At 38.1% G+C, this 28,000-nt stretch overlaps 1 protein-coding gene across 1 annotated transcript; it reads left to right on the forward strand.

Moving 5' to 3' along the window:
* Positions 1 to 28,000, forward strand: zgc:112183 (uncharacterized protein LOC550410 homolog). Its single transcript, XM_056454363.1, has 9 exons — positions 1 to 453; positions 4,905 to 5,015; positions 14,827 to 14,868; positions 17,555 to 17,621; positions 19,363 to 19,415; positions 21,863 to 21,928; positions 23,652 to 23,708; positions 23,784 to 23,860; positions 27,096 to 28,000. The coding sequence occupies exons 1-9, from the start codon at positions 343 to 345 to the stop codon at positions 27,202 to 27,204; spliced, it is 693 nt and encodes a 230-aa protein (XP_056310338.1). The 5' UTR covers positions 1 to 342; the 3' UTR covers positions 27,205 to 28,000.

Genomic DNA, 28,000 nt, shown 5'->3' on the forward strand with positions numbered 1-28,000 from the left:
TGATTATTATAATGGGCGCGTCTGGATCGGTCGCGTCGCCCGTCGGGTGTCGTTTGTCGGTTTCCTCCTCTCAATCAGCGTGATCGAGCACCTGTGCTTGTGTGTGACCCATGCCTGTTGCTCAAGTGTGTATTTTGGAGAAATCGCCAATGTTTTGAGGACGCGTTCCGGATAGATGCATTGTTTGTGTTGTCCTGATCTCAGCGCATCCTCCGCCAGCATCTGATGAAGTTTGGGCGCGTTTTGCACTATGTGATGCGCTCGATGTGATCAGCTCACCGGCGTGTCTTTTGGGAAGATCATCGAAAGCAAAAGCGCTTGATTTGTTTGTGTTTCTCCGCGATGTCAATCAAGAAAGCATCTTTGACGGAAAACGGGGTTAAAAACGGAACGTCCAGAAACGTGCTGGAGCGATGCGCCTCGGTCAATGAGTATTTCGATATCGCCTTCAAGGTGTGAGTTATTCCTATTTTCCCATCATTGTTTATTGTGTTGTTGTTGTTAGCATGATTGGTTGTGGTGTTGTGTCGGAAACGTATGAGTTGGCACCTGTGGCGCGCTCTCGCAAATCACTTTAACTCCATGCAAAGGCATGTTCACAGTCATGCAGTGTCACAATTCACTTTAAATATCTGTGCACACTTAATAGTGCACACATATTAGTTTTCTGCATAATGAAGTGTCTCTTTTGAGTGGTTTAGGACCAAAATATTCATTAAACGCGCTTCTAATTAGTAACAATATCTTATTTAAATACAAAAAGCAATACTTTCCTCTCATTTAAAAGGGGTTTTATAGTAATCCATAGTTAAAAGGTGTTTATAACCATGTTAAAAGGTTATTTGCATTTTATTATTTTTGTATTATTGTTTTTTTAACAACATGACAGAATTAATTCAATTTAAAATTGCTTTATTGGCCTGACTGTAAATGATACAATAGCTTAAAATAGCTTTAAATAGGTGGACAAATATAAAACTGCAATAAACTATCATAATTTAAATTAAATTAGTGCTTAACAGTATACTACACATTTCTGTTTTCATTCACTTGCTCTAATAATGTTTGAGTAATGTGAATTGTAGCTTGTCTTTTCTTGAGGATTACTAATATTGACTCAAGGAGGGAGTCTTGTAGAGATGTAGCTACTGTACTCTGATGAAACGCAATGAGAATTTCTAAGTGTGAGACTTTTATTTTAGTGCAGTAAAGCGTAAAAAACAAAAACATGGCCTTGAAATGATTCTTGCAATGTCAGAAAATTGCACAACAGCAGTTCATTAATTTCCGTGAAGAACATTTTGCAATAATAACTGGGTAAACACATTTCACAGTTTGAGTTTCCTCTTGGTTACAGTGCATTTTCTCCTGTCAAAACAACTGCGCCTTGCTATTAAAGTCTGCATAAAGCAGAAATGACCTTATGTAGGTTGAAAAAATGTTTCTGGATTTATTATGCATGATGTTAATGCGGCTTTATGTCATTCCCAATCATTAAAACTCTCTTTCTCTTGAACCACTTGTCAAATTGAGACACTCCGGATGTGTTCACACTTGTAGGTCAGATCTATTCACTAGTTTGGTTTCGATTTCAAAAGAAACTGATGCGTTTAGTCCTTCAGAATTTAACACGGTGTACAAAAACTACAAAACACAGAAGAAAAGTCTTTATTAAAGGTATTGCTTTGTGACGGTGCATGCTGCCTTTTTATGATCAGCACAGAACTTGTGAAGTAGATATAAGATGTGTACTTAAAGTCAAACTGGCAGATGAAAAAGGGAAAAAAGACACAAAGGAAATCTCACACACACACACAATATATAATATGTGTAGCATTATTGCTTTAAAGGGCACCTATGGTAAAAAATCTACTTTTCAAGCTGTTTGGACAGCCATATGTGCATGTATGGTGTATAAAGCGTCATATTGGGCTGATATAAACACACCCAGTGCTTTTTTTCTAATTTAACAACATAATAAACGGTGGACCAATTGGAGCGGTTTTCAGACCGAGCGCTACTTTACGTAGGAGTAGCGGTCCCCCCGCCCACCAATATTGATTGACAGGCGCGTCATCATATCCTCAGTTTGTTGATTCACGTCCGCCATTTTCAGCGTGAGTTGAAGCGATATCACTAAAGGAACACGCTAGCTCTATTTTTAGATGCAAGGCTCATTGGGCTCAACACAAGATCAATATTCTCCACATTATCGCTCTAATCGGAATTATTGGTTGTATCTTTAGGTAGGTTTGCAAACATGTGTACTTCTCATTGAGTCTACCTTATACTTCAGCCGTTTGCATTTCTCACGATCACAGAAGCTCCCTGTGATCTTAACTAGCATGCGTTTTACAATTCTAAACATCGGTTTCTATCAGGGTACACTCAAGTCGACGGCTGGGTGCCGCGGACCGCTGCAGAAACCTGTTTAGAGTTCAAAAATGCGTGGCGCGACGATTCGGGACACTTCATGTTTCTGCCGCGCTACAGAGAGTGTCTGGTGTGCCGTGTCGCGGCTTCGAGCGGCGCATCCGGTGCCTCAGTCAAAGTTAATTCAGTGTGTGTGGTTATTAGTTTCTGTGTACAACCTCGGCACTTGAAACTAGCACACAGTTGGCTGTAAAACTGTACAAAGACACAAATGATTTTGTACTCTCTGCTTGGTCTGTGTCCGAGTCGTACATGTACGACTGAATGCGGATCCTCTCACTCCTGATCCTCGCAGTCTGCCTGTCTGTGTTGCAAACACAGAGCGGGTGAGCTCATAGCTCCGCCCCCTTGTTACATTGGTGGGAAGCTGAAACTAATCTACATGTGAAGCAACACGCCCCTAAATCAGCGAGCTGTGGACACGCCCCCAACATGACACTTTTTAACACATTATAATAAAAAAATCTGAATTGTGTTTTAAACTGAACCTAAACTGGCACACTCAGAACAACCATAATATTAATATTAAATCATAAAAAAAGAGGTCAACTATGTGCACTTTAAGACTGCTTACAATGTAGATTGTCAATATTCTAGATTAGATAATAATAAATTGTCAAAGTATTTTGAAGTGTCTATAATATCAATATTGTGCAAGTTTATTATCATGATATATTGAATATTGGCATGTGTTTTGACCGGTGTTTCCCAACCGTGTTCCTGGAGGCACACCAACAGTACATATTTTGATGTCTTCCTTATCTGACCCATTAACCCTCAGGTTTTGGAGTCTCTTCTTTTTATTTTTTTAAAGTTTTATTTAGAGAAAAGAAAGAAAGAAAATTGAAATAAAAAACAGAACACAGCGTTTGTCATAAGGGTTACAAAATCAAGTCATAATAAATTTGACACACATTCTCACTAATTGTTTACAATGACATATTCAGACCCTTATTTCCAGTACCAGTTACACTTTTTTTGGATCAAATCTTAGATTAAAAGTCAGTCTCTCCATACAGTGTATTTCCTATACAATTCCTATCCACTGAGCCCTTGTTGGAGGATCAGCCTGAAACCATTTTCAGGTTATGGCTTACCAAAAGGATTTGAATTAAGTATTTGTCAATAGTCGGATTAATTTCTGGTATTTTCCCAAGGTGTAATGTAATAAATGAGTAGTCCAATTCTTCTCCAGTTATGTTTTTTATTTCAGTCGCTATTTCATACCAGAAGGTTTGTATTTTCCGGCAGGCCCAAAATACGTGAAAATGGTTAGCCAATGAGGTTCTCTTCTTTATTCTCCATTTCCACCTGGGGATACTCTTCCCGAGGCCCTCAGACTATGCAGAGTCACTGATTCGATCCAAGACCAACGACGAGATGATCCCAAGGTTTCCATATCCTGGACCAGGCCGTATCCTGAGCAGCTACTGTGATGGTCATGGAAGAGTGGAGAACATGAGACTGATTCCTATGACGCTCCAGAGACAGACGAGTCTTCGCTGAGGCCAGCTTCCAGCCTCCGCCACTGAGACTGCAGTGTATCCCCAAAATATCCCCAAAATTCCCAAGACCAAAGTTCTCATGGAAATTTTCCACCGTACTCCTGAGTCACATTAAAGATTCATTCTAAATAAATGAATCATTCAAGAAAGACTCATCACTATAGATTCAGTCTGCCTGAATGGTACAGTTCAGGGTTCAGATTTAGTTTTAATTTAAATCAAACAAAACCTGCCAAGTGTGAACACACCCTCAATGAATTAAACTAATTTCCCACATCGCATTTGTCTCATTCCACTCAGAAATGCCATTATATGTGGAAGGATTGGGAATTTGTTCATTTTACAGCAAACATAAGGGAATACACTTTTTACATTCAACACTAATGCTTTTGAGTTGCTCAGTGACAGAATAAAAGTGCCACTTACAATTAAGTCAGTCAAAAATGTAATTTTTAATGTGTTTTAGTTTGTGCACATGTCAGCTCATGAACTAAATGTTTATAGTGAAGCTTGTATATACGGTTTATTTAAAATTCTGTAAAGTTTCCGACTTGGAATATTCCCAAAATTCCCGAGACAAAGTTCCCATGAAAATTGTCCACACCAATCCTGAGTCACATAATGATTCGTTCTAAATAAATGAATCATTTAACAACGACTCATCTCTACTAGATTCAGTTTTCCTGATTGGTGCAATCCAGGGTTCAGATTCTGCTAACTGTAATCAAACCGAACCTGCCAAGTGTGAACACGCCCTCAATTATTAAACCAATTTCAATTCCCACCTCGTATTTAGTCTCATTCCACTCAGAAATGCCATTGAACGCGAGTAAAGTGAGTTGTGTTTCATGTTGACTTTGACGTTGTGCTGGTGTTTAGACTTTTGAATCTCATTAAACTCAACCAGGATGTGCACAATAAAGTGTTTGCAGGCCTAACAGCTGTCTCTGACCCTGGTGCCTTTAGGTGATGCTGCTGGGAGACTCTGCAGTGGGGAAGACCTGTGTCCTGGTGCGCTTTAAAGATGGCGCCTTTCTGGGAGGCAACTTCATTGCCACAGTGGGCATAGACTTTAGGGTGAGCCAGAGTGGACAGAGCCGGTTTGATTCCTTCTTTCCAACATTTTTATTACTAAACATTGTTTAAAAGGGGCCGTTTTCATGATTAAGGTTTCTTTTATTATGGATTATTAGCTCCATGTATACATTTTTACCCTTAAACATTACCCTTATCCTAACCCAAAGATGGAGGCTGTTGCATCTACATAGAAGGTAATGGCTCAACAACAATAAAAATCAAAGGATTTCACATTTTACAAACTAAACTGGCCCTAATGGAATAGTCTGTGTGAGTTTATGCGTATCTGTGTGTGTTTGACTGTGCGCACTGGTGTCTAACTGTGTAGATCTCTGTGGTTTTCTCAAGTGGTTTTGGTTCAGTCTTGCAGTCTCGCTGTCAAATCTGTTCCTCCAGAGCTCTCTAAGTGTTGGGATGTAACAGGCCAGTCTGATGCTCGTTCACGTCTCAGTCTGGATAAATGATTAACCCGTCGCCCCATGACGCTTTGGGCCTTGAGCTGCACCTGTCAGCCCTCGGTTGCGGAAGAAAAGCGAATTTTGTTTGGCTGAAACATAATCGCAGTGAATTGAATGCTAAATCTTCTAATAGGGCTGCACAGTATATCGTTTCAGCCTCGATATCGCAGTGTGTGAATCTGCAGTAGTCACATCACAGGATCTGCAGTGTCAAAGCTGAGATTATAGTTGATCTGCGCCACAGTTTCAGATCATATGATCAATAGAGTGAGAGATTTTCATTTGGATGTGTTTTTAAGACCCGTGACTGTGTGAGATTTAAGCAAACCAAGGTGTATAAACTAAAATCAGTTGCATTTTCATTCATTCATTCGTTTTCCTTCGGCTTAGTCGCTTATTTATCAGGGGTGGAATGAACCGCCAACTATTCCGGCATATGTTTTACACAGCGGATACCCTTCCAGCTGCAAACCAGTACTGGAAAACACCCATACACACTCATTCACACTCCTACACAACGGCCAATATAGTTCATCCAACTCACCTATAGCGCATGTGTTTGGAAACCGAAGCACCCAGAGGAAACCCACGCCAACACGGGTAGAACATGCAGACTCCACACAGAAATGCCAACTGGCCCATCTGGGACTTGAAGCAGTGACCCTCTTGCTGTGAGGCGACAGTGCTAACCACTGAGCCACCATGCTGCCATTTAATTATTTATACAATGAAGACTATACAGTGCTATTTTATACGCTATTATTGAATTTCTGTACCTTAAAACTGTTCGATTCCACAGAAAACCATCGAATTAATGTGCATCTCTTTAGTTGTGTTGTATTTTATGCAGATTCTCCTCTACAGAAATAATCCCAATCAATGTCAAGTGATGAATTCATTCCAAATAGAGTTATCTTGTGAAATGATGTTCATATCGCAATATACAGGCAAACGAAATATCGCAATGTCACAATATCACGCAGCCCACACTTCTAAAAGTGTTGATCTTGTCATAAATATTCATCAGGCATATGTTTCTGAGATTGAAATGTTTAAACGGGGCCTTTTTAATGCTTTTTACTCTTTCAGCTTCCTTTAGTGTGTAAATTGAATTGAAAACAGCACAGATTTACTCTAGTTATTCTCTGTATCCGTAACAATCGCCTCACTTGTAGTCCAGAGTTTTATTCTGGGAATAAACCCCGCATTAGCTCCTTCATAGAGTAGTTTAGTGCTTATTTCTTTCCTTTTTCTTGATAATTTGAGGTTGTTGTATGTACATCACAACAATCGTTACTATTTACCTCCATTTCACAGCGACCACATGAAATGGTTTGACGCTTGGTTTAGAAACAGGGACTTGGAATTTACACTATATAGCCAAACATTTTGGAACCTCTGCCTTTATATACACATGAAAAATGACATCCCAAATCCCAAATTTAATCTGTAGGGTGTAAATTGGCCAGCCTTTGCTGTATTAACCGCTTCAACTCTTCTGCGAAGGCTTTCCTAATAGTTTAGGAGTGTGTGTATTGGAATTTTGACTATTCTTATAGAAGTGCAGTAGTGATGTCAGGAACTGATGTACACCTACTGAAAAAACATCTTAAACCAGCCTAGGCTGGTTGGCTGGTTTTAGCTGGTTGACCAGGCTGGTTTTAGAGGAATTTCGGCCGTTTCCAGGGTGGTTTCCAGCCATTTCCAGCCTGGTCTTAGCTGGTCAGGCTGGGAGTTGACCAGCTAAAACCAGCTTGACCAGCCTAGCCAGGCTGGGAGCCCAGCCAAAACCAGCTATGTCCAGCTAAAACCTGGCTGGTCAAGCTAGTTTTAGCTGGTTTTAGCAGGTCATTTTCCAGCCTGACCAGCTAAGACCAGTCATGGGATAGCGTAACGTTTATGAGATGCGCACTTCAGAATCTTGCTGGAAGTAGTAGGTCATCTGGGTACTTATCGCCTACTGTTTTTTGAATACTATAAATTTGGACATATTACTCGGCTCGCACAATGTGTTTAGGGTACTATATAGTATGGAAGTACACCCCTAGAACAAACTTTACACTGGGCACAGTGCAGTCAGGCAAGTACAGTTCTCATGGCAACCACCGAACCTAGACTTCTTCTTGGATTGGCAGATGGAAAAGTGGGATTGGTCACTCCAAGTGGAGAAGCGTAATTGGTCAATCCTGTTAAAGAAGCGTGATTGGTCACTCCAGACGGAGAAGTGTGATTGGTCACTCCAGACGGAGAAGCGTGATTGGTCACTCCAGATGGAGAAACTTAATTGGTCAATCCTGTTAAAGAAGCGTGATTGGTCACGCCAAGTGGAGAAGCGTGATTATTCAATCCTGTCAAAGAAGCGCGATTGGCCGCTCCAAATGTATAAGCACAATTGGTCGCTCCAGATGGAGCCACATGAGGTTTGGAGGTCTGTAACTGTTGACTCTACTGTCTACAGCGCACTATGACCCTCAGCATGTGTGATTTCACTCCACTCTGTGATTTTTACATGCCGTACCATTTCATGGCCGAGTTGCTGTTGTTCCACTTGTTTCCACTTTGGTTTATTACCACTAACAGTTGACTGTAGAATATTTAGGAGTAAAGAAACTTCATGTATGGACTTAATCCACAGCTGGAAACCCATCACAATAACACACCTGAATTCGCTGAGCTCTTGAGAGCAACCCATTCTTAAATGGACTTATTATGCCCCTTTTTACTAGATGTAAAATAAGTCTTTGAGTGTGTGTGTGTGTGTGTGTGTGTGTGTGTGTGTGTGTGTGAAGTTTCAGCTCAAAATACCACAAATAATGTTTTCTAACTCTCTGAAACGTCTCCTTTTAGGCTTTGTCCCTAATTGTGGCGTTTTGCTGACTGTCGCTTTAAATTCAGAGGGCGGAGCTACAAATGCCAGTGTGTCAGCATAGTGGCAGATTCAAAACAGGACTAATGTTATTGGTGTAAAAAAAACTGAAAACGTCAAAAGAAGAGCATTTGTGCATCTAAAACTCCACATTTACGATCCTCTTAGTCGCTGACATTATCTTCAGCAGTTGAAAACTCTAATGGCGGACTGCTGCTTCTCACTCAGGGCTGTCTATGCTAATGAGGGAGAGATCGTCACTTATAAATGTGATTTCTGCATATTAGGTTTCCTTTAAATGTGTTTGTAGAAGTGTCTGCAGGCCTATAGTGCTTTTTAATACACCTGTGGTCATGAAAGTCACTGAACATCTGAAGTCAGTGACTTTGATGGGCGTCTCAAAACTTTTGGCAATATAGTGTATTAAAGAGCTCGTCACATAGTTTGAAAAAAATATGACCCTGGACCACGAAAACAGTGTGTTTTTATTATTATTGAGATTGTTACATAACCTGAAAGCAGTTTGTTAGGATAGGATAATGGGCTCAATATTAACAATCTAAGAGCAAAGTCTAAAGCGCATAGTGCAAAAGCATGTCTGAATCCACTATTTTAAGGATAGTGAAATACGCTCTGCGCATATATATATATATATATATATATATATATATATACACACACACACACACACACACATATATATATATACACACACATATATATATATATACACACATATATATATATACACACATATATATATATACACACATATATATATATATATATATATATATATATATATATATATATATATATATATATATATATATATATATATATATATATATATACACACATATATATATATATATATACACACACACATATTTATTTATATATATATATATATATATATATATATATATATATTATTATTATTATTATTTTTTATTTATTTATTTTTTTTTGAGAACCTTAATTTGAAGATTAACACATTTTCCAAGGGTCTGACAACTTGAGGGTGACTCCAGGATCACAAATAACCATTGGTCTTTAGCTTACATGACAGCCGGAAACATATTTGCTTTTCTTAAAGATGTTTTCATTGTAAAAGCATCGATTGGGTCATAAATCGTCCATATAACCCCTAAGTGCATGCTAATGGCGCTCTTTTATTTTCTCAGACAGTGAATTTGAAATATGTCAGTGGCGCGTGGTGATATTATTCAGCAATGTCCTCTGTTTTAGCTTTTCGAGTCATCACGGTAAATACGCTAATATATGCTAATTCGAGAGGCTGTTGTCGGCTGGCATTAAGCTCACGTGCTGTATTGGAGGAAAAAATAAAGTTTGTCATGCTCCACGAATAGAAATTCGCCTTCAAGCCAAGTCAGTCAATTTGGTTTCACAGCAGGCGTTTTCTTTGGGAAGGTTGAAGCGGTCAAGGTTTAGCATGTGGCGTGGGCTCGCTTCGAACGTCGAAATGCGGAAGGTGCATTCAAGATCACTTCAAACCCTCTTTCTTTGATTGCCTGCCAACGACGGCTAACATTAGTCTCACATCAAGCATCTCGGAGAGCATTTTGGTGCTAGTGTTTGGATTTTTTTTTTTGAATGGCACAGCGGCAGCACTATAGCCGGTGTCTATTTTGGGCTCTTCCTTGTAGCACTTGCTCAGCATGAGGATGTGTGGGAGCCAGAGAGAAAGAAAGAGAGAGAGAGAGATTCGGATGATGCCAGAGAAGTGGAAAGCCATTACAACAAATTGACGGCTAACGGTTGAGTTATGCTACAGCGCCAGAGGCCATGAAAGATGTATGCTTTTCATAAATCAATACACTTTCTGTGGTCAAAAAGGGCGTCGAAACTGATATAAGAGACTGGTTGGCGAATGATGGAGATATCCCATACTGAAGTCACATAGATTGAAGTATTTTAGTAATTAATATATTTCCATGGATTTAAGTGACCACTACTTTCCTTCAATCTGCAGTCACTACTTTATTTTCTCTTGTCTATGGGTATTGTACAAATCAGTCCTGTGATTCCTGTCCAATTAAATCGCACACAGAAGATAAATCACCTCATGATGAACTTCCTCAAGACATGGGTGATTTATAATAGCAGAAAACTGTTTGGAAGCATTAAAAGTGTCCAAGATGTCCAAAATCTTTACAGGCAATAACCCAGAGACTGTTTAGATGCATGTACCTGATGAGAAGATGACGGATGTTTACTGTATGATGACCGAAATGGCCTTAAACACCCAGCAGGCACAAGACACCAACATAACGTCAGATTAATGTTGTACCCTGACGTTGTGGGAACGTTGCATTTTGTTTGGAAATGAAAATCGGGTTGACATCAGAACCCAACGTCAGGCTGACGTCAACGTCCAACATCCAACCTAAAATCAACCAAATATCAACGTCTAATGATGTTACAGCTTGACGCTGTGTGGGCGTTACCATTATGACGGCTATCAGATGTTGCCATACCTGATGAATAAATGTCAGTATTTGACGTCAATATGACGCTGCTTTAAGATGTTGGCTCGACGTTGAATTTTGGTCACCTGACATTACAACGTAAATCTAACCTAATATTAGCGTCTTATGATGTTGTGTGCCTGCTGGACAATAACTAAATGCACTACAGAATGTTACGTTTACACACATCCACAAATTAGATGTAAATGCATCAGCTTTTTACTCAATACTCGCTACTCTTGAGTATATATACAGGGGGGCTAATAATTCAGACTTATCGGAGATAATATATATATATTGTATATGTTATGTGTATATATATATATATATATATATATATATATATATATATATATATATATATATATATATATATATGTGTGTGTGTATGTATGTATGTATGTATGTATGTATGTATGTATGTATATGTGTATATATATAAATATATATATGTATGTATATATTTGTATATATATATATGTATATATATATGTGTGTGTGTATGTGTGTGTGTATATATATATATATATATATATATATATATATATATATATATATATATATACACACATGTGTATGTAAACATGATAGATAGATAGATAGATAGATAGATAGATAGATAGATAGATAGATAGATAGATAGATAGATAGATAGATAGATAGATAGATATTGAGAACACCTTAATTTGAAGATTAACACATTTTTCAAGGGTCTGACAACTTGAGGGTGGGTAAAGCACAGCTATTTTGTGGTGAATTTGTGTGTTCTGACTGATTATCTAGTAAAATGAGGTTAAAATGACCAAACCCTGCATAGAGTACTGGATCTGTCACCGCAAACTCACCAGTGCCTTTAAAATACCCAAGAATATGACACACTTTCTTCGCAGATCATTTTTATGTGATATATGTATGTTTATTCAGTCTGCAGAAACACTTTGCTTGACTTTCTTCCCTTTGTATGATGTCATCAGAGGTGTTAAGCCCCGCCCACTAGTCACCATCTCTCCCTCATTAGCATAGGACGTTAGTCTTGTGTTTGAATCTACCACTATGCTGACACGCAGGCATTTGTAGCTCCGCCCACTTTGAATTTGAATTTAAAGCTACAGTCACCAAAATCAGGATCAAAGCCTGAAAGGGTCAGTTTCAGAGAGTTAGAAAACATTATTTGTGTGCTACTTTGGGCTGAAACTTCACACACACTCTAGAGACATCACAGACGCATCTTACATCTCCTAAACAGGGGGATAATACGTTTGCTTTAATGCAGTAAATATTTACTCCTCATTACCAGTCGTGTCTGACAGACAGAAATCACTCAGCTTAGATTCAAAATATCTTCATATGATTTCTGAATATGAACAGAAGTGTTGTGTGTGTGTGTGTGTGTGTGTGTGTGTGTGTGTGTGTGTGTGTGTGTGTGTGTGTGTGTGTGTGTGTGTGTGTGTGTGTGTGTGTGTGTGTGTGTGTGTGTGTGATTGCAGGAACAATGAATGTGTGTCTGTGCTCGTGTTAAACCGGTTAATGTTCTCCTCAGATTACCCCGTGCCGCTCGTGCTCGCGTTTCATTTTTAATGCAGAACTTCCTGGAAGGTGTGTTAAGCGTGTATTGATGTGTGTGTGTGTGTGTGTATGTGTATGTGTGTGTGTATGCATGTTTGTGTGCACGTGTATAGATGTGTGTGTTTGTGTATATATGTGTATGGTGAGTGTGTGTGTGTGTGCATTAATATGTGTATGCATGCTTGTGTGTGTGTTTGTGTTGATGTGTGTATGCGTGTGTGTGTGTGCATGTATGTGTTTGTGCGAGTGTATGTATTTGTGTGTGTGTATGCATGCATGTGTGCAATCGTGCGCACATTTGTGTGTTTGTGTGTATGCATGCATGCATGAGTGTGTGTGTGTGTGGTGTGTATGCATGCATGTGTGTGCATGTGAGAAAATATGGATTTGTGTGTGTGTGTGTGTGTGTGTGTGTGTGTGTGTGTTTGTGTACGCGTGTATAAATTTATGTGTGTGTGTGCGTGTGTGTTTTTGTGTACGCGTGTATGGATTTATGTGTGTGTGTGTGTGTGGTGTGTATGCATGCATGTGTGTGCATGTGAGCGTATATGGATTTGTGTGTGTGTTTTTGTGTACGCGTGTATGGATGTGTGTGTGTGTGTGTTTTTGTGTACACGTGTATGGATTTATGTGTGTGTGTGTGTGTGTGTTTGTGCGCGTGTATGGATTTATATGTTTATTCGTGTGTGTGTGTGCGCACATATGCATGTATGTGTGTGCGCGTATGCATGTATGTATGTGTGTGTGTGTGTTGTGTATGCATGCATGTATGTGTGTGTTTATGCATGTGTGTGCATGTGAGCGTGTGTGTGTGTGTGTTGTTGTGTACACGTGTATGGATTTGTGTGTGTGTGTGTTTGTGCGCGTGTATGGATTTATATGTTTATTCGTGTGTGTGGGTGTGGGTGTGTGTGCGTGTGCATGTGTGTGTGTGTTTATGCATGCATGTGTATGTGCCCGCGTGTATGGATTTATGTGTGTGTGTGTGTGTGTGTGTGTGTGTGTGTGCGCGTGTGTGTGTGTTTATGCATGCATGTGTATGTGCCCGCGTGTATGGATTTATGTGTGTGTGTGTGTGTGTGTGTGTGTGTGTGTGTGCGCGTGTGTGTGTGTTTATGCATGCATGTGTATGTGCCCGCGTGTATGGATTTATGTGTGTGTGTGTGTATGGATTAATGTATGTAAGTGTGTGTGTGTGTGTGTGTGTGTATTTCATTTTTAATGCAGAACTTTCTGGAAGGTTTGTTTAGCATGTATTGGTGTGTGTGTGTATGTGTGTGTTTATATGTATGCGTGTATGCATGTATGTGTGTGCAGATGCATGTTTGTGTGTATGCATGTGTGTATGTGTGTGTTTACATGTAAATGATTGTGTGTATGGATTTATGTATGCGTGTATTCATACATATAAGTGTGTGTGTGTATGCATAGATGTATGCATGTGTGTGTTAAGCGTACAAATTAGTAAGGGTCAGAATCAGTCTTCAGTCCCCCTCGTCTTCCCCCCCCCGTCATTATTAAACTGCTGTCAGTGAATGAAAGGCTTCTCCTGTAGCTGTGTGTGTGAGTGTGTGTGGATGATAATTGCTCATCTCTGTGAGTCTCACTGCCATCGCTGTGACTGACGTCTGTGATCGCGCTGCCGTTTGCTGCACCAAAGCATCTGATAATGCCTGAGCCCGGCGCTGCAGAAGGTGCGACTTTTAAAGCGTTCCTTTCCTCACCAAAGGAAGTAACGGCTGACGTCAACAGGAAATGAAGCGGAGAGCAGGCCTGTTATTTCATCTTCTCTATATAATTAAGTCTGTGTGCTGAAAGAAGGTCACACAAAAGACAACCGGCACGCTTACACATCTCACTGGAGTAGATCAATTGTTTTCCCATGTGGTTGCACGTGATTTCCCTAAATAACACACCGTTTACTGTTCATCATGTTGGCTTTTAGAAGAATTGTGGGGGGAAGTCAACAGTGTGGTGTTTGTAAGGAATAATGGATCAAAAGCCTCTGTTCAGATGTTGTGTTTCAGACATTAGTCAGGTTTTCGTCCTCAGACTGCTCCTGTGTGTAGCGCTAGTTTCTCACACATCTCTCTGCTGTGTTTTGATGTGATTTTTTTGACTTGTGGAATAACTCAAATCATTCAGCGTAGTGATATGAAGCTGTGATGCACTCGAAAACCTGCCGGAACTACTTTAGCTGTGCATTTACATGAAAATAGTGCCAAACCTTAGAATGCTCATCAGCCAATCAGAATCAATCATATATGAAGTTAAACTTTGTATAGCTGAAAACATTGAGATGAAGCTTGATTTATATTATTATAATAGTATTAAAAAGTAACTTTAAAATGTTTGTTTAAATGACTTTTTACAGTGTATAATGCATTTTAATAATGTGCGTTTCTTGTTGTTGTTGTTGTTGACTGTAGAATAAGGTGGTGACTGTGGACAACATGAAGGTCAAACTCCAGGTAAGCAAACGCATCCCTTTTAATTATTACTGATCTATTAGTTAGATAGATAGATAGATAGATAGATAGATAGATAGATAGATAGATAGATAGATAGATAGATAGATAGATAGATAGATAGATAGATAGATAGATAGATAGATAGATAGATAGATAGATAGATAGATAGATAGATAGATAGATAGATAGATAGATAGATAGATAGATAGATGGATGGATGGATGGATGGATGGATGGCCATTTTCAAGGTATACCGTCAACATTTTCTGCAATACTGTTCCTAAGGTATGTGTACGTTTTTTTTTTTACATTTGTTTTTTAGGCCAACAATATCTCCAGCAGAAAAGAGTTCTAAAGATGCGTTTAGACAGCAGAAGTCAACAATTCATTTAGCCTGACATGTTTACTGCTCCAAAATATTTTAAATATTTCTCAAAATAAAATATTTTGTGTTCAAAAGGGAAAAAGGTTTTGTTTTTTACCAACATTTAAAAAGAACATATTTTAGAGCAGTAATCATAAGACTATGATACAGTAAAACCGTGATTATTTATTTATTTATTTTTTTGGCAAGGTTATCATATCGTCCGAATCTTGTATCGGCCCATGCCTAACTCAAATAACCACTCATTACAACCGAGGTAGGCAGAAGAGCATCTCTGAACGCACAATATTGCACACTTTGGGTCCATTAGTACCAACTGAGCATCGTATCAACGCCACAGTCGCCTGAGTATTGTTGCTGACCATGTCCATCCCTTTATGACCACAGTGTACCCATCTTCTGATGGCTACCTCCAGCAGGATAACGCACCATGTCATAAAGCGAGAGTCAGCTCAGACTGGTTTCTTGAACATGACAATGAGTTCACTGTACTCAAATGGCCTCCACAGTTACCAGAGCTCAATCCAATAGAGCACCTTTGGGATGTGGTGGAATGGGAGATTCTCATCAATGTGCAGGCGACAAATCTGCAGCAATTGCGTGATGCTATCATGATGTCAACATGGAGCAAAATCTCTGAGGAATATTTCCTGTACATTGTTGAATCTCTGCCACAAAGGATTAAGGCAGGTCTAAAGCCAAAAGTGGGTCCAACCCGGCACTAGTAAGGTGTACCTAATAAAGTGGCCGATGAATGTATTTACAGACATTTAAATAATATGCTGAATGACAGTCTCAAAGATCTGCGGAATTCTGTGTGTCCTGGGTCCTACGAGTGATGGCAATGGCAAATTTCGAATTAAAGTCCCTTAACTCACAAAAAAAGTTTCTTTTTCTTTAGGTGGTTTTGGATGTAATGCCAAATAATCTCCCCATATTACACCCACGTGGATAATCAGCTGTCTCCATTATGCTTTCCTTGTTTACTGTTGGTTGCTAGGTTACCAATACTACAGTCAGTGCTTAAACTATACTCTCATTCTGGCGTAATGATCAAGGAATTTTGCTGTCGTACTACAGCTGCAGCAGCGCAATGATATTACACAGCGTCTGAAAATAGTCCCCACTTTTAAGAACAAATAATAATAACTTGACTTCTAGTTGATGATTTGGTATCAGAAGTGGCTTCTATGGAAGGCAAAGGCCTCTAGATTACACTTATTTGACCTAAATAAATATGATCATGCCTTGATTTTGACTGATTTCATTAGGACAGTAAGGTCTGACTCTGCTTAGACTAAAGTCTGGTCACTGAACCTTCAGTAATGTCCAGTATAGAATATGTGCTCATGCTGCAGTGGAAACAGAATGAATATTGTGTCTGACTCCATCATGAGCTTAGAGGACTGCATCCATACATCTCTGACTCAAATCACTGATTAATAAAGTCATCTGGAATGGCAAAGAAAGCCTTCTTGCAGGACTCCCAGAGTTCATCAAGAGTCTTTAGATTCATCTTCAACGCATCTTACCCAGGACATGCTCAATAATGTTCATGTCTGGTGACTGGGCTGGCCAATCCTGGAACAGCTTGACCTTCTTTGCTTTCAGGAGCTTTGATGTGGAGGCTGAAGTATGAGGAGCGGTATCCAGCTGAAGAACTTGCCCTCTCCTGTGGTTTGTAATGTAGTGGGCAGCACAAATGTCTTGATACCTCAGGCTGTTGATGTTGATCATCCACTCTGCAGATCTCTCGCACGCCCACATACTGAATGTAACCCCAAACCATGATTATTCCTTCACCAAACTTGACTGATTTCTGTAAGAATCTTAGGTCCATGCAGGTTCCAGTAGGTCTTCTGCAGTATTAGTGATGATTGATGCAGATCAACAGATGATTCAGCAGAAATATCCACCTTCTGCCACTTTTACACATGATCAACTAGAAGTCAAGTTATTATTTCTTGCTCTTACAACTGAGATCAACAACAAGACTTTTGTCAGGTAGTGTATACACACAAAATATGTAGTGAACTTTTGAATTGGACTAATAAGAAGTCACCTTAACAACCACCTAGCGTAATGCCTTAGCAACCGCCTTAGCATCCCGCTGTGTTTTCCACTCACGTTTTCCTCAGACAATTGAATTTGCTCGGCCTCCTGCTGTTGAAAGTTCACTCTATTGCGTCCAGACAAAATAAATGATTCCTAATGGATTTCAGCTTTCACTCTTTGGAGTTTTTTGGGCTGTGATTGATGTCGTTTTAAGCATGATGTGTAAATGAAGCTGTTCTCTCGCAGATTTGGGACACGGCCGGTCAGGAGCGTTTCCGCAGTGTAACTCATGCCTACTACAGAGACGCTCAAGGTAAATATGACTCTCCTTCACGTTAATTGCGTCATGTTTTATTTAAAGGGCACCTATTATGAAAAAATCTCTTTTATAAGGGGTTTAAACACAGTTGTGTGGGAACAGTGTGTGAATATAGTCAGCCTACTATGGTAAAATTTTATTAATTTTTTTTTTCATAATCACACTTGATAGAAACAGTCTGCAGAAACACTTTGATTTACATTCTCCTGTTGAATGATGTCATCAGAAGGGGAAAGCCCCGCCCACTAGTGACCATCTCTCCCTCAGCATAGGATGTTAGTCCTGTTTTTGAATCTGCCACTATGCTGACACACAGGCATTTGTAGCTCCGCCCTCTTCTGTAAAGAGCACAATCTGATTTGAATTTAAAGCGACAGCCACCAAAACGCCACAATTTGGATCAAAGTCTAAAAGAGTCAGTTTCAGAGAGTTAGAAAACCTTATTTGTGTCATATTTTAAGCTGAAACTTCACACGCACACACACACACACACACACACACACACACACACACACACACACACACACACACACACTCTAGTACATGTTGCCCTAAATAAATTATTAATTGCAATTCATTCAATTTTAGCACTTTTGTGTGCATTATAACCAATATTAGCCACACTTCATTCTAACCAGTAAGAGGAGGTGAAATAAACTGGTAACGTTTAACATTAAAATAAAGAACAACATAGTTTAATGTATTAGTTTGTTTTATTTTATATAATTTCCTCAGGGTGCTCCGGCTTCCCCCACAGTCCAAACACATGCGTTAAAGGGGAATTAAATAAGCTAAATTGGCCGTAGTGTATGTGTGGGAAAGAGTGTGTATGGGTGTTTCCCAGTGTTGGGTTGCGGCTGGAAGGGCATCCGCTTACATAAAACATATGCTGGATAAGTTGGTGGTTCATTCCGCTGTGGTGAGCCCTGATTAATAAAGGGACTAAGCTGAAAAGAAACTGAAGGAATGAATAATATATGCAGTACACACTGATGTGAATAATACAATATAATAATACACAATATAATAATACAAATCTGCCTATATTGTATATAAGAATTTGGGGGATTATATTGATTTATTTTTTTGTTTATAAAAAAAAATCCTGAAATGAATCTGCAACATAAAATGTTTTATTGCAGTGTTTAGTAAATATATATATATATATATATATATATATATATATATACAGGTATGATGATTCTTATTTTATTTAATTCATTTTTATTTATTTCATGTTTTTGTGTTTTAATTTAATTAAAGAAATTAAAGAAATATAAAAATAAATAAAATATGGGTGTTGATCAGTACTTTTAGTTGACTCTGTGTTTGTGTGTGTGTGTGTGTGCTTGTGTATATACATTTTTGTTGCACAAATTTGAAGTTTAATAAATATATCAATATATTATGTGGCAAAATTTGCCTTGTTTAATTTGATGGATGGGAACGACATTATAATAACTCTAAAACTGTATTTTTACTGCAGTTCATAAAATGTACACTGCATTTTACCATCTTCACCTTTAACAGTCCTATAACATGAAAATATAAACTTAACATAGCATGGCTTAAAGCAAAAATAAAAAACAAACACATGATCTGCAGGCAGTGTCTCGGGTCTGTGTGTGAGCAGTACAGTCTCCATGAGTGCTGAACGTGTCAGACTGCAGCCGCTGTTTAATTACTGTAAGGCTGAGCTGTGAATGACCTGAACACTCTGTGCTCTGTGTTACAGCTCTACTGCTGCTCTACGACATCACCAGAAAATCCTCCTTCGACAACATACGAGTAAGAGCAGCATGCGTGACAAAACTATATACACACATGCATATACAGACACGCACACATATATATATATATATATATATATATATATATATATGCACAAATGCACTCTCACACACATACACACTCGCGCACACACACTCACATAAACACATATACACCCACCAGCCATTTTTTAGTTACACCTTTCTAACTGCTTGTTAACTCAGATTTCAATCAGCCAATCACATGGCAGCAACTCTAATGCATTTAGGCATGTAGACATGATCAAGACGATCTGCTGCAGTTCAAACTGAGCATCAGAATGGAGAAGAAAGGGGATTTAAGGTGACTTTGAACGTGGCATGGTTGTTGGTGCCAGACGGGCTGGTCTGAGTATTTCAGAAACTGCTGATCTACTGGGATTTTCACGCACAGCCATCTCTAGGGTTTACAGAGAATGGTCCGACAAAGAGGAAATATCCAGTGAGCGGCAGTTCTGTGGGCAAATGCCTTGTTGATGCCAGAGGTCAGAGGAGAATGGCCAGACTGGTTCCAGCTGATAGAAAGGCAACAGTAACTCAAATAAGCACTCGTTACAACCGAGGTCTGCAGAAGAGCATCTCTGAACACACAACACGTCCAACCTTGAGGCGGATGGGCTACAGCAGCAGAAGACCACACCGGGTGCCGCTCCTGTCAGCTAAGAACAGGAAACTGAGGCTACAATTCACACAGGCTCACCAAAACTGGACAATAGAAGATTGGAGAAATGTTGCCTGGTCTGATGAGTCTCCATTTCTGCTGCCACATTCAGATATATATATATATATATATATATATATATATATATATATATATATATATATATATATATATATATATATATATATATATATATATATAGGTGGGCATAGATTATTTTTTTAATCTAGATTAATCTCACTGTAATCTTGGAATTAATTTAGATTAAAATGGCTCATTTGAATTCTGCTGAAGGCTTTCAGAATTGGTTTGCTACCCAAATAATGACTAAAAGTAAGTCTTTGAGAACGGGTTTGTCAAGCCAGGTGGCGCATTAGACCAGAGGCTCATTTCCTGTTTCCAAAATGCATCACAAACTGCTAAAGAAACTGTTCTGCTATGATAATCTATGATGAAAATAAATGATGTTCAATAAGATGTGCTTGTGTTTACTAACTGTTTATTCGGTTAAACATAAATGTTGAACTGTAGGCCTACATAAGCTCCAAACAGCTTTTAAAAAAATTATTATTATTATTATTATTATTATTATTATTATTATTATTATTATTATTTAACCCTAAATCCGACTAAAGTCATAACTTAACTAAACAGAAATGGAATTAAGACATGTGGAGTATGCATATATTGTGGCATTACTGTAGTAAACGCAGCAATAAGACTATTACTGTCATGTAGGACATAACATCATATTTTCTGACAAGATCCACACATGTGGCTGTCAGTAAACACATCGCGAAATGTGGAAGTTTTTTTTTTCCATTCAGCATGCGTCATTAAATTCCATAACACTCTCACCAGTCCTCACTCCTTATTTGCGTCTAATACCCCAGTTTGTCACGGGGGCATGAATGAAATGTTCATGAGTGAAAGTGAAACTGGCGAACTGCAGTTAAAGTCACCCAGAATTACAGCAAACTCCTACATGAAAGCACTTCACGTAAACACCTTCATTCTATTATTGTCTATTAAGGCAAATAACTAGATTACAGATGTCCATGTAAACGTAGTCGGTTACTTGGAAGTAAATGAAAGATTCAGAAGGGCATCCTGCTGATTTGATTCACTTTTTGTCAGCAGCTCACCGGTCAGGTATACATCCACGCTAAAATATCAAGGTGAAAGTCATCATAGCTTGCGTAAAATAGACCCAGCTCCCAACCCAAATTGAGAATAGATTAACGGTGGTATTTTTTTTTATTGCCTGATAAGAGTCTCGCGTTAACGCAGCACGTTAACACCAATAACGGCCCACCACTAATATATATACATACACATTTACACACACATGCACATACACACACACAGAGGTTTTTTAATGAATTGTGGGGACATTTTAAGGGTTTTCATTGTTTTTACGCTCTGTATTTTCTATTTCCCTCCCACACCTCCATCCATTTACCTTCTGAATCACATTCATTCTGTTTGACTTTATAAGCCTTTTGAAAAGGGGACATCAGCAAAGTCATCATCATTTGTTATTGCCTTTTAATTCTTGTCATACCCATGACATTATACACATTTTCGTTCTAATCGGTCACACACACACACACACACACACACACACACACACACATACACATCCTCATGCCATCTCCTCCATTCTGCTGTAGGCGTGGGTCGTGAAGTGCCGTTTATTTGTACTGCAGACGTGTTTCTTGTCCTTCAGATTGTGTGTGTGTGTGTGTGTGTGTGTGTCTCCACAGGCCTGGCTGACTGAGATCTATGAATACGCACAGAAGGATGTGGTCATCATGTTGCTTGGCAACAAGGTAAGTGGGACTTCCTGAAAGAAGTGAACTGAGATCAGCAGACCCTCTTCTGAGGTGCAAATATGTTTTAATGCACAAACACACACACACACAGGCATAGTTGCAGATCTGCTTATTTGTTCTGTGTTTATCTGTTGTGTGTGTGTGTGTGTGTGTGTGTGTGTGTGTGTGTGTGTTTAATTTAGGTGATTAGTTTTAGCCACACACGCGTTTCTGCCACACAGGTCTGGTGTAGTTTTAATCTGTTGTTGTGTGGTCAGGGTGTGCTCTGGTGGAACTGCTCAAACCTGTTTTACAGTGGATTAAATAGCGCCCCCTAGTGGACCGCTCCAGCCAGAACTCCTCATTTGATGTGTGTGAGTTCACTATAGTTCAGATAAAAATGAAAGCTGTCAACGTTTGCTCAGTTGTACGGAAGGCCATGCGTACAAATTATGTCGCACATCAGACGCACATCCGTGCAACACATTAAAGGTGCTGTATGTAAGTTTTTGACTCTTCTAAAGCATAAAAATACCATAATATACAGTATGTTTGCAGATATTTAAGAAACATGCCAAGTGAACTTTCTTGTTTATCTGAAAAGCAATGCTGAAGTCAGATATTCTGCTTTGAAAATGCGTTCTCCATGCCTGAGCACTGTCTTTGTTAGTAATTTAACCCGCCCATTGCTAGTTTAGCAAATTATATTTCAGCTCCTCGGGTTTCCTTGCTGGAAAACAGTGTATTTCATTCATTCATTCATTAAGGAAGGCTCTGAAAGCATGCGTCTGTGACTGAAATGCGACCTCCAGTGGACAGTAGCAGACTCTGAAATGAGACGCAGATTCAGAGTTCAACATGAGGTTATTAATTAGCAAATAATATAAATATTACGAGCGTAAACAGTAGGTGAGCAGGTTACATTGTAACCCCGTGTCCTAACAACACGCTTCGTTACGAGATACGCAGTGATGAGCGATTTGGCTGTTTGCACCAGAAGAAACACGACAGAAATGTAAATACAGCCATTCAGAAGCACAGAATAGTGCACTCACTCATGAAATGGTAAGGTTTATAATCTAATTAATACATATTAACCCCTCTTTAACATTATTAAATGGACATGCTGAATCACTGAGGCTCAGTTCTGAAGTTCAGACGGTTTATTTTATTTTCCAGATCTGAGCTGAACTATCTGCTGCTGCTTTCAGTATATGGCAATAAAAGTCATGTAATGGCATTCAAACTTTATTGATTCATAAATTCGCCCCTAAAAAACATCTAAAAGACGTAGATTGCTGTAGCAAAGTAATGCTTTACGACTCTGAAGAGTATCCTTCTCGCAAATTAAATTAATAAATAACTGTTGCTCAGTAACATCTATCAAAAATCAGTCAGTGGATATGAAAACTAGACATTTAAAGCTTTCAAATGATATATATAGTTAGTCATGATTGCTTTTAGACTACAATATTATGGTTGAAAAATGTAACTGCAAATTCTCCCACATTGAAGGTTGAAAGGTGACAGTAAATTTATTATTCTTCCTACATAAAACCTAATTTAAAATATGTGATTAGAAGACTTAGACCTTTCCAACGATATGCAGCTTGTCATGGTTAGATTAGGTTTTAATTGCAATATAGTGATGTAAACTTGCGCTTCCCGCTATCAGGCCAGTGACAGTTAAGGTTTTAAGAAAAGAGGCGTGTAAATAAATGACATGATTGTGTTCTTGCAGTCAGACATGGCTGCCGAGAGGGTCATTACACATGAAGAAGGAGAAAAGCTGGCCAAGGTATGAGGTATTTACCATACATTGCTGTTATAAAAGATCGATAAACTTTATGAACTCAATGCTTCTGTTATATAGGAATATGGAGTCCCTTTCATGGAGACAAGTGCCAAGACTGGAGTCAATGTGGAGCTCGCTTTCCACGCCATAGCAAGGTGAGAGATTTTTACATCAATACTTGAACGATTGATGCCCCCAATTTTTGAACATGAACATGAAAATTACATGTTCAGCTTAATGAATGCCAATCTTTGGTGCAGAGATTTAACCTTAGTCTCATTTTAGGGAAGATGGACGACAGATTGTAGCTGAAAACGTTCAAAAAGTTTAGTAAAACAAAAGTAACAAAAGCAAAATGCGCTTTAGCCTAACATTGACAGAAAATTAAAGTTAAACATCTGAGCAAATTTGAAGTTGATATCTCAAACAATGAGCTTTCAGTAGGATTTTGTTTGAGTGCAGTACCAAACATGACCACTGGATGACATTCAGTTTCCATTGGTGACCATATAGGAGCCCCTCCTATGTTTTGAGGATTTTTTTTAAAATGCTTTTGACAGTGTTTCTAAAGTTGACATCAAAGTCTATAGTACTATGGGTAGTTTGGTGGTATTTGATTTAAATTTAACCTCTAAAAACTGAATTGCTGTAGCGAAGTAATGCTTTACGATTATAATGAGTATCCTTGTCGCAAATTAAATTAATAAACAGCTGTTGCTCATTAACATCTATCAAAAATCAGATCAGCTTGGTCTCATTTTAAAGACGACGGACGTCAGATTGTAGCTGAAAATGTTCAAAAAGTTTAGTAAAACATACGTTTAGCGCCTTTGTTTATGCAATTAATGAACTGATACGTTTATGTTTGTATAATTTTACGTAAAATATGTATTTTACAAACCATGTTTTAGCCGAAGATTGATCAAAGTTAAATATCTAAGCAAATTATATTCCAAATTTGAAGTTGATATCAAAAAATTATTTTGTTTGGGTGCAGTACCAAACATGACCACTGGATGACATTCAGCGTTCATTGGTGACCATACAAGTGCGCCCCTGCGTTTTAAGGAGCATAACCTGCATTTTTTTTCATACTTTTGACAATATTTGTGAAGTAGACATCAAATTATAATGTAGTTTGGTGGTATTTAATTTGGATTTAGCTTCTATAAATGAACAAAAACAAAACAAAAAAAAGTTTATATGTGGATTGCTGTAGCAAAGCAATGCTTTACCACTCTGATAAAGTACCCCTGTTGCAAATGAATAAATAACTGTTGCTTCGTAAAATCTATCACATCAAGATAATGAAACTGTTGGTCTTAAGCTTTCAAATGATATATAGTTTTTCATGATTGCTTTGTTTAGATTTATAATATTATGGTCTAAAAATGTAACCGTAAATGCCCCCTGCAGATTGCAGGGTGACAGTAAATGTATTTTAACCTATTACTAAAAAACTGTGGTAACTTATGCATTGAAGTCTTAGTCTTAATTGCAAAAAAGTGATGTAAAATATTAAATAAAGTTAGAGATTAAAAAAAGAGCATTACACATTAGCATGCGCATGCCATTGACACTTAATCGCATGTTAATTGCAATTAAATGGAAATGTGTTATAGTTTCAATTGAAGTCAGGTTTTTTTTACCCACTTAAGTAAGACCTGAATGTATCTGACAAGCATTTTTCATTAACCTAAAAATACTTAATTTATATTGAAATGTGTGTTAAATATATTTGTAGTTAAATAATAAGTTGCAGTAAACACAATAAAAACGTAACTTTTCCTCTTTAATTCCCCAATTTTCCCCATTTTCATTATTGAAAAGTTGCTGATGATACGCAATATTTCAGTCATTGAAATATATTCTAAACGTTTAATACAACAATGATTCTTTAGGTCCAAATGAGTGAGTATACAGATATTGAAGCATAATGAGCCCTCAGAAACAATCGCGAAAGTGTCTCACTTTAAGTACCAAGTGGCCTTTTATTACATTAATATTATATTATCTACAAGTACTACACAGCTAAAGTACACAAGAGCACGTTCAATACACTTACAGTAAGTGCACTTATTCTTCACAATCCACTTCAAAAGAACTTCAAGACATTTTTGTCCAGTGTTTGCTCTGCCTGGAAGAATATTTTTTTTACTAATTACTATTCATATTAGTATTTAAATGTATTTAGTATTTATACACTGCTCTCTGGAATACTTCATTCTGATTAGTCACTCATGACATTTCATGATATGTTATGTTGGAGATAAAGTACATCCAGAAGGTTGTTATTGCAGAATAAAGCAGATGTAAAATTCTGAAGGGATTTATTCTGCAAAAACGACCTCCTGGATGTACTTTATTCCACTTATTACATTGCTACTTGCCAGAAAACATCAAAATTAGACACAAAACATTGTTCTGAGCTATAACAGTTTATTAACTCTTTAATTAAATGCAAAGCTGACAGAAATTAAACCAGCTGATGGAGTATACACTAGCCTGCGCATTATTCAGGCACAAGATGGCGCCAAACAGTCAAAAACGCAAAGCTAATGGAAATGAAAATGTCTGATGGAGGATACACTAACATGTGCAATAATCTGTCACAAGATGGCACCAAAGTTAAAGCGTAAAGCTGACAGAAACTAATTGAAAACACCTGATGGAGTATACACTAACCTGCGCATTATTCAGACACAAGATGGAGACAAACAGTCAAAAACACAAAGCTGATAGAAACTAAAACAGCTGATGGAGTTTACACTAACCTGTGCATTATTCAGACACAAGATGGCGCCAAACACTCAAAAACACAAAGCTGGCAGAAACTAAAACAGCTGATGGAGTTTACACTAACCTGTGCATTATTCAGACACAAGATGGCGCCAAACACTCAAAAACACAAAGCTGGCAGAAACTAAAACAGCTGATGGAGTATACACTAACCTGCGCATTATTCAGACACAAGATGGAGACAAACAGTCAAAAACACAAAGCTGATAGAAACTAAAACAGCTGATGGAGTATACACTAACCTGTGCATTATTCAGACACAAGATGGCGCCAAACACTCAAAAACACAAAGCTGACAGAGATGTAAACAGCTGATGGAGTTTACACTAACCTGTGCATTATTCAGACACAAGATGGCGCCAAACACTCAAAAACACAAAGCTGACAGAAACTAAAACAGCTGATGGAGTATACACTAACCTGCACATTATTCAGACACAAGATGGCGCCAGTCAAAAACCTTCAAAAAATTCCTATACAACATAATCCTGTCAGACTTTATTCTGCGAGAGCAACCATCTGGATGTACATCATTATATAGATTTATATTTTACTTTTAACCATTTCTCTCTCTCTTTCTCTTCCGCACAGAGAACTAAAGCACAGAAACCTGCAGCAGCCTCACGAGCCCAAGTTCAAGATCCACGATTACATCGAGTCGCAGAAGCAGAAGTCAAACTGCTGCGGCGGCATTATGTGATACTTATCTCTACGCCACACTCATTTGTGCACAAAGACACCTATTTGTGTGTGTGTGTGCTTGTTTATGTGATATATGAGGACAAAATTTGTATAATGACCTAGGTATTACAATGTTGAGGTGATTTATGAGGACATGCCTTGTGTCCTCGTAATTTAAAACGCTTAAAAATCACACTTAACTGTGTTTTTTACAATATAAAATACATGACGCCTACGGAGAGTCCTCATAAATCACATAAACCAACCTGTGTGAGAGAATGAGGCGTCTCGATGGGTGCGAATTAATTTATTTTCCCTCCCAAATCCCTGTTCGCTTTTGTAGTCAGGAATCAACAGCCAAATACTGCTGAGGTGCATCAGAGTAATATACGTTTCTGGACGTCAAGATGTCTATGGCAAGCCGTTTGGACATTTAATCAATAACTTATACGAGTATCTATTTTTATGTTACTAGTGCTTATTTTTTAGATACTAGTATCTTTTCCATCTAGTACTATACTTATTCATTAGATACTACAGGTTATTTATTACATGCTAGTGCCTATTCTTTAGATACTAGTGCTTTTTAAAAATAAATTAGTGCTTACTCATTAGACACTAGTTCTTTTTATCAGATACTAGTACTCATTCATTAGATACTATTACTTATTAAATAGAAAAAAGTACTTATTCATTAGATACTAGTACTCATTCATTAGATACTAGTACTTATTCCTTAGATACTCGTACTTATTAAATAGATACTAGTACTCATTCATTAGATACTCGTACTCATTCATTAGATACTCGTACTT

The sequence above is a fragment of the Danio aesculapii genome, chromosome 3 (assembly GCF_903798145.1).
Source record: "Danio aesculapii chromosome 3, fDanAes4.1, whole genome shotgun sequence".
NCBI classification, from domain to species: domain Eukaryota; kingdom Metazoa; phylum Chordata; class Actinopteri; order Cypriniformes; family Danionidae; genus Danio; species Danio aesculapii.